Source organism: Tachysurus fulvidraco, chromosome 3, assembly GCF_022655615.1.
Source record: "Tachysurus fulvidraco isolate hzauxx_2018 chromosome 3, HZAU_PFXX_2.0, whole genome shotgun sequence".
In the NCBI taxonomy this organism is placed as follows: domain Eukaryota; kingdom Metazoa; phylum Chordata; class Actinopteri; order Siluriformes; family Bagridae; genus Tachysurus; species Tachysurus fulvidraco.
This window is the reverse complement of record NC_062520.1, coordinates 26970008-26983335: the sequence shown is the minus strand read 5'-3', so window position 1 is coordinate 26983335 and position 13328 is coordinate 26970008. Positions and strand designations below refer to the sequence as shown.

Here is a 13328-nt window from a genome sequence, read left to right as displayed (position 1 = left end):
CAGTACTTACATGAACATGTGTTCTGCACTTAGCCATCTATGAAAAAATAGCTGGAATTAATAATGAAGTGAAGAAGTTATATTTAGTCGGTAATCAAATGTGTACCAGCATTATGCATTCAATTGATTTTTAAGTACATACAGTAAGTGAAACATTAAATATTAATGAAGCATTTTATTGCAAGTTGGTGTAAAGCTCTACTCTGCTATTTTAAAACCAGACCAGGCCTTAAAGATAATACTTGATAATAATGATGTCTTTATCTTTTAATGGACAGATGCAGATGATAATGTGTGACCTGAGTGCTAACTGGAACAACTCATACCGAGAGCTTGAGCAGCGTATCATCTCTATGGAGCAGAAGCTGGATGAGTTGGGCCAGTCATTTCAGTGCACATCCGAGCTCCTGAGCAAAGCACTGCAGCACCGACACCTTGTCCACAGGTATCCTCCCAGTCCAGCAGGGCACAGTGTATCACTGTTAAAGGGCAATTAATCACATTTTAAAACTGTTCGCAGCTGCAATGACAGGAACTATGGAATAAAAACACTGTCAATAATAATCGTACGTAATTCAAAGCATTTGTGTGTAAATTTTAATTTTGCGGAGTTGGATCCCAAAATCTACGGCCACGACAGTTTACAGATACGAGATTTTGCGTGTTTGTTCAAACACAATTCCAAAATGTACGACTATGACAGTTTACACACACAACGCTTGTTTTCACAACACCTCTTTTTTACACACGAAAACGGTTTGCCGAACAACTGTCAAAAATACGTTATCACGTTCACAGAGAGGAGTAATATTATAGATATAGGTTAACTATAGTAAGTAAGATTAGCTCTCAGAGAAAGGTTACATTAGGTGCTTAAAGAATACAGCTGTTTAGGAGGTCATCACTGCAGTCTGTGGTCAATCTTACTTACTATAGTTAACCTATCTCTTTAATATTACTCCTCTCTGTTATTAGTGATAACTAACCCTTAAACATGACCGAATTTGGAAGGAAAAACCAACTTACCTGAAACGATGAGCAGTGTTGTAATGTAACGGAGTAAAAATACTTTGTTACTGTACTTAAGTAGAAATGTCACGTATCTGTACTTTACTTCGCTATTTAAATTTATGTCAACTTTCACTTTTACTCCAATACATTTCCTAGATAAAATGTATACTTTTACTCCATTATATTTCCACTAAGCATCTTCGTTACTACAAAATAGAATCAGAAGAAATGTGTGTGACTGCAATAAGGGAGGTTTGATGAATCACTGCTCCTAGATTGCGTTACGCTCCGCACGCTCTACGGAGAAGCACAGGTACACGCAGCGTGCACGCGCAGTCAGAGCTGGAGGCATTAATGTAAAATGTTAATTGGAAAGCTGCAAAGACGGCAACCAAAAGCAGTGAAATTTCACTATTCTTATTACCAGAGTTGTAGCACAAACAAAATATTAATACAAACAATCCATACAATACTAAATAAAAATAACATTTATTGATTTGGTCTTTGTGAATATTATTTTATTAATGACTGCATTCATTGGACACACTGTTTGTAGAGAATACACACATACATGAACTGATTTGATTCAAGACTGGCATCATTACATCATGCATAAAATTTTGGTGTCCACTTTTGCCATTTAATAATACCATAACTTTTGGCTTACTATGTAGTCATATAATATATAATATAAAACTCTTCTTCTTTTAAATTCTCACTGAGGGCTAAACCTCCTAAAGATGAAACCCTAGAACCGCCCCTGATCTTATGCCTACCGAAAATCACTGAAATTTTACTTTTTACTTTTACTTCAAATACTTAAGTACATTAAATATCAGAAAATTACTTTTGATACTTAAGTACAGTAAATATCAGATACTTTAAGACTTTTACTTGAGTAGTATTCTAAAAGGTGACTTTCACTTCTACCAAAGTCTTTTTCTAGTACGATACTTGAACTTTTACTCAAGTAATGCTTTCTACTACTTTATACAACACTGACGAGCGCTTGGCTGCTGATCCGCCATTTCGGCGCCAGTGGTTTAAAAGAGGGCGCATGCACACTTCATGGAATCGATTCATCTTCCCTCAGATAGTAATGCCTGTGAACGTGATGACAGTTGTTTGGCAGACCGTTTTCGTGTGTGAAAAAGAGGTGTTGTGAAAACAAGCGTTGTGTGTGTAAACTGTCACAGTCATACATTTTGGAGTTGTATTTGAACAAACACACAAAATCTCGTATCTGTAAACTGTCGTGGCCGTAGATTCTGGGATCCAACTCCGCAAAATTAAAATTTACACGCAAATGCTTTAAATTACGTACGATTATTATTGACAGTGTTTTTATTCCATAGGAACCAGTTAGCCAAATTATTAAAGGATTCGGTTACAAGTGTATCGAAGAGAAAAGGGAATATCAGATGGTGATGGTAGAAAACAAACTAAAACAAATTATATGAAAAAACAAAATCTAAGTAGTAGAGAAGAAATGAGACAACAACCGTGGTCTGTGACGTGAGTTCGACCATCTGGCCACTTCAGCAGTTGTTTTCTTTCTTTACAGAGTGAATAAAAATATAAACCATCAGCTGATTCAGTAAAGGATTAATGTTCTGTAACTTTTGCACAGGAAGTTATGCAAGAAGGGGAATTTTTTTATGTGACACGGATCACGCTATGTGCATACAAGACACATTCTGCCTTCTAATTTGCCCTGTAGCTTGAGGGCAAATTATAATAAATAAAAATAATTAAACATTTATTTTCTGTTGTTGCATTAGTGAGACATGCTTTTCGTGCTATGTCCACAAATGTCCTGTACAATTCAGGTCATCTACACTTCAGAATGTTTACTTTGTTCCCTTTATGCCAATTTGTTACACCTTTGGAGGTCTTAGGAACATTGTCCTGCTGAAAGACTCAGATGTGAGCAAATTTTAACTTTTTTTTATTTTTTATAATTTGTTGCTTTAGTATTTATTCAGATTAAAAGCCTCACCTCTTTTTATGTCATACACAGTACTGTTTTTGGCCAGAGAACAGAGGCTAGGCCTTTGTTCTGGAGATAAAATGCAAATTTAAAAGAAATGACATCTTCATTGCATGATATCTTTCAGAACATGGCAATAGAAGTCTCTGTTAATGGTGGATGAACATATTTTGGTACCTAATACCTCTAACTATTTCTACTTCAAGATATTTTTTTGCCTTGAAGATCAGCTGAACCTTTTAGACTAATGTTTCTTCCACTCTGGAAGTTAATGTGTGCCTCCTTCCTGTGTGGTCCCAAGATTTGTATACTTACATACAATTGTTTGTTTGGTACTGATGCTGGTACCACCATGTTTATCTGATGTACTGGTATCAGCCAGTTCATGAGCTGTAAATGGATTTCAGCACACATAGCATGTGGAGCACAAAAAAAGGACATCTTTCTCCCTCCCATTGTTTTATGAATCCTTAAACTGTATGCCATATGACTTTTACTCAAGAGTGGCAATGATTAAGCAACTTCAGCTTAAAGGCCAGATTAATAATGTAGCAAAAAGATGGTTGTTCTTCGGGTAGTTATTTCCATTTCTGTGGAGGTTTTTCCATTTCCAGCTCACTGTGCTTCTGAGAGTTCTGTAGACATCTTAAGATAATCAAAGCAAAGAGGTTGTACTCTTTAAGTCCTCTTCAACAGGTCGACATGATTCGTCTTTAATTTTTATATCACGAAAACCTGAAATTTTAACGAGTGTATGTAGACTTTTATTTCCACAGAATGTAAATAAATCTATGGATGGTGTCTAACTAGACATTCATAATAGCCTTTCTGTAGGAAGTAAGGTGACTCTTCTAGGACAACACCCCTATTACAGTCATTTAGGTCCCTCACTCATGAACTCATACCTGATGCTGTAAGGAAATCGATTTCTTTGAAGACATCTTCTTGTCAAATCTGATGTGCTTGTCCATGGCCTTGTCTCCCTTTTTTTAGGACTATATCAATAAGCCTCAGAGTGACTGTTTGGTGACAGAAGCCTACTTTTTTCATATGGCTAAAAGTGTATGAACACCTGGGTATCAAAGAGTCCATTCTTAAACCATAGGGATTCATTTTGAGTTGTTCCTGCTTTACTGCTTATAACCTCCACTCTTCTGGGAAAGCCTTCCAGAAGATTTCGGATCTTTTGGAGCTGTGGGGATTTGTGCTCATTCAGCTTATCTCACTTTATGCCTAAGGTATTATGGAGTTAGAGTAGTGGATGGAACTGCCCCTGTCTAAAGGCAAGCAGGCAGTCACATTGCCGCCGGTGCCTGCCGTGACACCATGGGCAGTACTTACAGTCAGGAAGTCTGAGACCTTCCCGTCAGTCTTACGGGGTGTCAATTCTTTGTGACACTTGGTATTCATAGCATGAACTTGCATACCCTTCCTGTTAGGTTTGAGGCAAGAGATGGAGAAAGGTCATCGATAAGGTTGAGGTACTTATGTATGTTACTTTTTCCAAACAGGTGACGTGTGGCATATCGTTCCTCCGAAACAATACAGCGGAGGCTCAGATCAAAACTGCACAAAACTACTTGGATCAGCATAAACGGAGGACATGTGATTACTTTTTCAACAGACCTCCAGGGAGCAGTTGCTGCACGGACGTCTTTTTTGCAAATGGGAAGATTACCGCTCTTGGATATGGAATTAGGACGAAAATCAAATGTATTTATGACAATATTTATATGTATCTATATCTGCAGCACTGTGGTTCGGTGTTTGATGCTTTTCAGGTTTAGTGAAAATGTTTTCCTTTTTAAATTCCATAGTGCTTTAAAAGACAAAGTGATCTTAAAGCTTTTTGAGCCCATTTAAGACCAAGAACTTTATTTTTAGCATCAAATATCATAAATAGATTTTTGCCCAGCTGTGTTTATTCTTCAGGATGTAGTATTATTAATACTGAGCATAATGTATTTGATACCAATCTTGATATGAATCTGGTATCCTGTTGTAATGCCACACATTTCCTTCAATGTACCAATGTTACACTTGTGGGTTGAACTCAACATTTGGCATAAAACCAAATTTTAAAAATGATCAGCTTCTGAAAGGTAGTAAGCATGATTTAGGATGCAGTCTGTATTTCCGTTGTTAAGGAAATCTAGTGGCTCCTTCCAAGACGATCCCAAATGGGGAAAAAAATTATAAAACAGCATTTTTTAAATTTTATTTTAGCTAACCGTCTAAACCACACATTTGGCGTCTTATAATATTGGCATGTTTACTGAATCTTAGGTCTATTTTTGACAGTACTAGCATCTTCTAGAAATTCAGCATGCCAGATCAAGTTCAAATTGTTGATGCCACCATATTAATGTAAGCGGTCAAATTGTAAGGGAAAAAAACGGTGCCAAACATAGCTAGGGTACTTTTGTGACCTTGTCTAAAATGTACCTTAAAGTAGTTATATATCTCATTATAATTGAAATACTCGAATTTGGTGTCACAGTTACAGGCTTGGAGTTTAATTAGTTATGTGGGCTCTTGTGGGTGTTCTCATTATTTTCTGAAGAGCAGCCGAAAGCCAATACAGAAGATCCGACAGCATCAGAGGTAATAGTCTGTTTAATTTCTCATGAATTAGTTGTAATTAGACATGTAAAGAAGGAATGTAAATCTGTTCATTCTTTTACTCTGCACTAGTCAAACAAAGTGCTTCGAACTAACATATCAAAGCAGTCGGATGAATTAAAAGCCAGTGTAAGAAATTCTTAAGAAATTAAGAATGACATTTTTTTGGCTCCCAAGATAAAAATAATAAAAAGACAATGTTGTATCTGCAGTACGACTTTCAATAAACAGATGTTTTAATTCAATTCAATTCCATTTATTTGAATAGAGCTTTTACATCGTCTCGAAGCAGCTTAATGAGCAAGCTGGAGGCGAAGGTGGCGAGGTTTGAAAAATGTTCTAATATTATCTTAGCATTTGAAAATTGTTTGCTTATTGATAATTCTGGGGGGAAAATTAATTTTAAGATGGCTATATGTTTATTTGGTTTTTGACACGAGATTTCTCAGTGTTTCAAAAAAATACTGACATTTGCACAGTTTTACCGACAGTTTTTGCTAACAATTTACATTAAGGTTTACTGCATTTATAACATTATTTAACACATTGGTTGCACAAACCATGAGCTTCGGGAGCACTATACCATAAATAACACTAGCAAAGTAAGTAACACTTGCTTTAATAGTTTTTAATAAACCAAATTAATAATACCTGCATTAAAAGGTTCATAGCATAATAATACATGAATAAATAACATAAAAGTAAGCCTGCAATAATAATAACATTATAAGCTACCCAAGCTCAGGATTAGGAATGAGCACATCAGAGGGACAGCTCAGGTTGTCTGTTTTGGGTACAAGGTCAGAGAGGATAGATTGAGATGGTTTGGACATGTGCAAAGGAGGGAGATATTAGTAGAAGGATGTTGGAGAGGACGGTGGCTTAATGGTTAGCACGTTCGCCTCACACCTCCAGGGATGGGGGTTTGATTCCCACCTCAGCATTGTTTGTGCGGAGTTTGCATGTTCTCCCCGTGCCTTGGGGGTTTCCTCCGATCTGAGTTGATATTGATATGTTGATTTTACTAATCGCATGAACAATAATACCTAAAATATCGATCATATGAATGCTAATAAATCATATATCCGAGTACAAGTTAAAGGTTTGTGAGTTAGCCTGCAAAGAATGTGGAATTCATCATTTAACAAGTCATTTTACTTTTATTTTTATACATTTTAGCTGTAAATGAAAATTTTCCCCAAAGCCACAGCTGTGTAAAGTTACATGTTGTCATGAAACACACAGAAGTGCAGTAATGGTTTCAGTGTCACAAATGCAGACAGGTCAAGCGATATGAACAGTGACGTGTCTGTAAGTGGTGTTATAATAAAGATCAGCACTCTTAGATCTTTACTTGTATAATCAAATTGGAATGAAGTTATTTAATAAGAATTAATATAGTTTTATAGATTCAATATGGTGTACTGTTTTAAAAATGTAGTTAACATCAAGTGCTCTTTAAGCAACTGAAGGATAAAACTGTAGTCTGACCATGAAATGACTTCACACATTCTGAAGGATGCTGCTGTAACGGAAAAAACATTATTAGTAAATCCTGTTTTCTGGTGTATTAAAACAGGTAGTTGATGACTCTGCATGTTTTTTTTGCATTTTTGCTCCCTCTAGTGGGCAAATATATCATTGCACTCTGATAAGTTTTTAGATTTCTTGACTGTGGTGCTCTAGAAACACACTCACGAAATAAAAAAGTTCTCTAAGTTTAAATAGTTTATTATCTTCATAAAGTTGTACTGGAGAAGTCCGTTTCAGGATTTCTTGGTTCCTTCAGAGGCACAAGCCCAAATATAATTAAGGATTCAGGATGTTTTTTCTAAGTGTGGTGGAGTGGTCATTTAGCACTGACAGACTAAATCAATCCATAATTGAAATGAAATACAACTGAAAATATATTAAGAACGTTCCCTCTGGGCAAAATACAGACAAGGGCAGCTCCAGAATATCTGCTGTAGAAATGAAATCCCAATAGCAAATACAACATTCACAAAGCATAGGTTTATTACAAATATGGTCTGTAGTAATGAGTGTACATTAATCAGACTCCTAAAAATAACATCTGATTATCCAGTTCAACACCACAGGGATTTTAATGCCAAGCTGACTTTGTAGGATTATTTAACAGCAGAAAAAATAGCCACTCTAGCAGTCTTTGTCAATTTCACTGACAGCAATCTATTTCACTTTGAAACTTAGTCAATTTGAACAGTAATATACTGTAAGCCTTTTAAGCGCGGTTTCCGGGCTTTGGAGTTTTTTAACATATGCCACAATAACGCAGCAGGTCTTGCAAAGGAATGGCCACAGTTGCATTGAAAAATGTTCCTGCACTCTTTATTTGCTTGTTTTTTTCTATTTGATTGTGTGATCCTGAATAGGGGCCTATGGCAGGCCAGCTGCTTCGTACCACAGAACATCTGGCCACAGGCAGCACAGATGTAGCGTGTGGCCTCGGCATGCTGAACCTGATGGCGCAGCAGGTGCATGCGCTGATGGAAGGTTCTGCCACACTTGCATCTGTAAAGGCGTGGCCCACGGTGTTGATAGCGGTGGCGTACACCTAGTGAGAACTGGCGTGACAAAGCGCCACACTGCCGGCATGGGAACACAGCCTTGGAACGCCAACTCTGGCACATGCGCTTCTGCAGGGCCAGCTCCTTGCTCTGGTTCACAAACATGGCCACTATTTTTAAAGGCCCGGGGGATGAAGGGTGGATCTTGGTAGATTGAGAAGACCTACAAATATCCAAGAAGGGAACACTGGATTTAGGGAGCTGGTCTGTTTGAGATGGGATAGACACTGAGTTAGAAATTTGGGATTGAAAAGAATGAGGTAAGTGGACTCCAAACGTCGGATGCAGCTGAGGCTGGACAATTCTTGTCCTCAGCTCTGCACTGCCTGCAGGTGTATGTGGAGTTAAACCCTGAATTTGTCCACATTTTGTCTCAGTAACTGTAGGAATGGCTGTCAGTTGTCCTTGGCTCTGGGGTGAAAAGTGGATTTGTTTAGGATTAGAAGAAGTAGAAGAAGAAGTTGGAGTCACCAATTTGGCCTGCAATGGACTTAAAACCTGCACCTTCCCAATTTGTTTCTCAGTACCTGTAGAAATGGGAATCATCACTTGTCCTTGGTCTCCATTTAAGGTGCAACATGTCAAATTGTTTTTCTGGGAATGACTCTTTGTCCTAGTGACCGTTACTTGAACTGGGGCCTTTTGTGTCTCGGAGATAGATGCACTGTTGGGCAATGAATGTGAAGTGGAATTCGGCATAGTTTCAAGGTTTTGAGGTTTTTTTATAATGTCGACTCCTTGACAGCTCAGGGGTTGCTTTGAAGACTCTGCAGCAGCAGGTGATGGAGCAATGTTCAGAATCCTGAGCAATAGCTCTTTTGAACTGTCTGAGATGTTGAATGGGGTTAAAAAATTTTCACTGAAACCCTTGGGTTTGCTACAAACATGCTGTATGAAAATATTTTGGGTGTGAAATAGCTGCAGGCATTTCCCACACATATATTTGGCTAAAGGGTGCTTCTCTGCTTGATGGGTCAGTAGCATTTGTTCGGTGCTAAACGAAATTACACACAGAGAACATGTAAACGCTTGAGTGCATGTGCACTGTACCATAGAGTCTACAGTGTTGGGAAGTTTGCTAAGGCCACAGTATGCACAGGTCTGTAGGTCTTTATATAAACTGTTGGCAGGATATGAATTTACAGCGCCTACAGGCCTGAGTGGTTTCTGGTTACTGTTGTGATCATTTTGTTTCTGAATCGCGATCCTTGTCTGACAATCCTTAACTGAACTGTCATCATTAGTGCCTGTGGATGTGCAAGATACTGTACCTGAGCACTGATCTCCCTTACATGTGTCACTGTCCTCATGGTCACTTCTCTGAATCCTTCCCACATGTTCTTCTATTTCTTCATCTTCCTGAACGAGTTCAAATTCACAAAGTTCTTCTTCCACCTCCATTTTTTCCTCCAAATGTGAAGCTTCTAACATAGTGGTTTCTTGATCAGTCATAGTGACATTATTTCCATGACTTGGATTATTGAGTATATTTTCTTTACTTTGTACTTGTTTAGAGAGAACAGCTTGATTTGCGAGTGTTTGTCTGGAGAAATAAGTGTGATCAATCAAGCCACTCGACACCAACTCATTCTCCTGTTCTTGATTTTGGTGACTTTCTGTACTTTCTGGGTCCTTAAAGAATATCCTACTGTCTGCTTTATCATTAAACACATGTATGTCTTCAGGAACTGGTGCTTGTTCTACAAGGAGCGTGTGATTTTCAAGGCTTTGAAAGGAAAAGTAATTATGATCATTTGTGCCTTTGCACGCGGTCTGATCATCCACTGAGGTCTCCTGCTGGTTACTTTTACGATATGCATCATTAGGGGATATTCCCTTGTTTGTTTTATTAATTAGAACAAGCACATTTTCGTTGCTGGTATACATAACAACCTTCTTGGTAGTTTCTCTTATAGAGCTGCTTGCTTGTGATAAGAAATAGTTATGATCATGCAAGCTTCTGTTGAACATCTTATCATCCTCGGAAGTCTCCGTAATGCTGTTTCTTTCTGTTTCCTCCATTTCTCCAACAACAACCTCCTCTTCCTCCTTCACATACTTTATTTCAAACTCCTCATTCTCAATTTTGACCTCCTCCACCTCCTCATCAAGTTGTGTCATTTTTGGGGTCTCTAGTGTCTTGTCGGTTTCAACAGTCCACTGCTTTGGTCGATGTCGCCCCATGCTGCAGCTTTTACAGAATATATTGTATTTGGTGTGGGCATTTTTCAGGTGCAAGTCCAGCGAGTTTATATGGGAGAATTTCGTCGGGCACAAGTGGCAACAAACCTCATCTGTGTGCTTAATAAAATGCTCAGTCGGCTGGTCCAGAAAAGTGCCGTTTCCCCCACACAAACAGCACACGTCATCACTTAATCCTCTCGAAACGACCTCCTCATCACTCGAGGCTTCCAGCTTTGGTACACTCCAGGTCCATGTGCACTAAAATAAAACAAATAAATGTAAAGTTATTGAATTTCTTAGACAGGTGAACTTATATAATATTCAGATTAGCATGCCTGTCCTTTAAAGTAGTTTTATTATCCCTTTTATTACAGTAATGGCCAAAACGTGTCAGGAGATTTATCACAAAATATATTTCTATAAAAAATGTAAACTTAAGCCTTGTATTCCGCAGTTTGCTCCCACTTTAAAAAGCAACTTACTTCCTTCCGTTCTTTAACTATGTTTTCATCTCGCTGTCGTTCAGCACCGACTGCACGCGCCATCTCCTTAGAGACGATTTCCATGGAAACCTCACCTCACTGTGGAAACAAGAGAGACTGGGAACCGTCACAAAAACATGTTCATACATAGAAACATACAAAATATTATATATATTATTTGAATTACTGGTTGAATATAATTATTTTGAGGGTCGAATGATTACATCACGTGTCAAGTGAATCACCTCAATTTTGCTTTAAGACACTTTTAAAGCTGCATGTTTGGCAGCCTGACAGACCTTTATTGTTTAAAAATCATTTATACTGTACTAAACATGTCCCCAGTTCACTACATACTGTTTCTCACTGTATACCATTTCTCTTCAGTCGCTACCTTTTTTTATGAGATCACCCAGTGTTAGGATGTGCGCATGCGCAGCTCGTTTAATTACAAACCCAAAAGAGACGTTGTTTCCTGTTTGTAATCCGCATGCGCCGAGTCCGTCAGTCAAATCAATCCGTTTCTCATAAGAATAATGATCAGTTCCGTGTCAAGTTAATTGTTTACACTGCTATTTCCACAACTATAGCACTTGTTTTCTAGATTTTAAAAAAGAGCCAATAAGCGATAAGACGATCTCTTGTGTGCAACAGTGTTGGAAAGTGAAAGTTTCATTAAACATCACGTAGTGTCTGAGGCGTCACTTCTGCACAGGTTAAAATAATAATAATAATAATAATAATAATAATAATAATAATAATAATAAGTAAGGAAATGAAATGATTAGAATTTCACCTATTTGTTTATTTTTTAAATCACCCTTCCATACAGGCCTATTAACTATACATTCTTCATTACTTACTTATACTTCGATAATACAGATTTTATACATAATAATAACGATTTTATATGGTGTTACATACCGCGTGATAAACATCTCATGGGTGTTTAACCACGTTAAATAACTAAATTCTCCACATACAGTATCACTGAAGGGTTGCTGCGCTTGAAAATGACGTCACTCTCTTGTCTCGGAGCCTTTGTGCTTCAACCAATTATAGGTGTTTCCCCGCCCACAAAAGCGTAACTCCGCCCACAAGTATAACAAACTAATATATATATATAAACTGCATCCACTTGTGTCTAATATTTGGGTGTTTTCACAGGATCTGGTAAAGAGCCACTTTCTTTCCGTCAGCTTTTTGTTTCCCACACTGATAAAAATGTAATAAGGTTATATTTTATAAGTATAAAAAAAAGACTTTAATTGTATTGTTGAAAAATAACATTAAAACACACAAAAATAAACTGGTGTGATGTTCAAACGTCAATCCGTCCGTTTCCTTCGTACGTTTATGGACACGGAATTTACGTCACAAAATAAGGCTTGCTAGAGGATACGCTGAATTATCAAAAGTACACACGCGCATGCGCACTCACAGGGTCATTAGATGCACCGTCTGTACCTTGTACCGTTACTGATTATTACACACATTTGATCAGATTAAACACACCCACGGGCCACAAATGACCATTTATAATTTGGGTGTCATTTATAAGCCATGTTCAGCACAGCAGTGACCATAAACATACTGGTGTTTGGATAAACAGATGCTCTACACTTCAAGCACAACAAATTTGCTGGACCATTTTTGCAAGACTATACACACAAACACAACTATAGTGTTGTCTCATTTCGTATACACTCACTGACTGGCTGCTCACACAGTTACAGGTCAAAAGATTCAATAAAAATACATGATCTCAGTGTCTGTTGCTTTGACAGGGTAGTTTGGTTAAAAAAACAGGCTGGTTAGAGTGTTTAAAAAAAGAGATATCGGAGAAAAAAATAATTTTTTTCAAATGAAAAGGTTATTACAGTTACTCAAATAACTACAACTGTGGTGTGGATAAATGTGTCTGATGCGAAAACACATCAAACTTGCAGTGGATAAGTCACAAGAGCAGAAGATCATATCAGGATCCATTTGAATCAGACCAGAACAAGAATCTGAGGCTACCTTGGGCACATGCTCATTTAAACGGTAGAGGTAAAGACTGGAAAAGTGTTGGCTGGTTTCTTAATAACGACTCTGGCTGCATATAGGGTGGGAATTTGGCATTAACGGCATAAATCTATGGACCCAACCTTGTTTTATTAGTTCAGGTTGGTTGTGAAGTAATGTGGTGTGGGAAGTTTCCCTGGCACACACTAGACCCACTGTTAATACACATCAAGCTTTATCTAAAGGAAGCTTATTTGATCATTTGTTACTAATCGCTTGCATTACTTTATGGACACAATGTTCATATCTTCAATTGGCATGAATCAGCATAATAATGTAATTAAATGAATAAAATGTTGGTAAAATGTTCAATAACTTCAGCGTTGTTATGCAGAAGATAGACTTGTACCACAGTTGTCTTGATCACGACTTGTCCACAATTTG

The 13328-nt window shown here is 37.7% G+C and overlaps 2 protein-coding genes across 7 annotated transcripts in view; one reads left to right on the top strand and one right to left on the bottom strand.

Moving 5' to 3' along the window:
• Nucleotides 1–5868, top strand: part of kcnn4 (potassium intermediate/small conductance calcium-activated channel, subfamily N, member 4) — a 36078-nt gene extending 30210 nt beyond the window's left edge. For both annotated transcript variants that reach the window (XM_027160935.2, XM_027160944.2), the window contains exons 8-9: nucleotides 279–445; nucleotides 4513–5868. In XM_027160935.2, coding sequence (XP_027016736.1) covers nucleotides 279–445; nucleotides 4513–4516 — 171 coding nt within the window. In that variant the 3' untranslated portion in view covers nucleotides 4517–5868. The remainder of the gene's footprint in view (nucleotides 1–278; nucleotides 446–4512) is intronic.
• A 1748-nt stretch (nucleotides 5869–7616) lies between these two features.
• Nucleotides 7617–11933, bottom strand: si:dkey-79d12.4. Of its 5 annotated transcripts, none has more exons than XM_027153592.2 (3): nucleotides 11802–11933; nucleotides 10878–10976; nucleotides 7617–10653 (listed from the first exon to the last, which is right to left on the bottom strand). In XM_027153592.2, the coding sequence occupies exons 2-3, from the start codon at nucleotides 10959–10961 to the stop codon at nucleotides 7831–7833; spliced, it is 2907 nt and encodes a 968-aa protein (XP_027009393.2). In that variant the 5' UTR covers nucleotides 10962–10976; nucleotides 11802–11933; the 3' UTR covers nucleotides 7617–7830. The 5 variants fall into 5 exon arrangements, with proteins under 5 accessions (XP_027009393.2, XP_027009434.2, XP_027009402.2 ...); XM_027153633.2 differs by lacking the exon at nucleotides 11802–11933 and adding an exon at nucleotides 11272–11615 and having other exon boundaries at nucleotides 10878–10994; XM_027153601.2 differs by lacking the exon at nucleotides 11802–11933 and adding an exon at nucleotides 11272–11614.
• Nucleotides 11934–13328: the final 1395 nt, after the last annotated feature.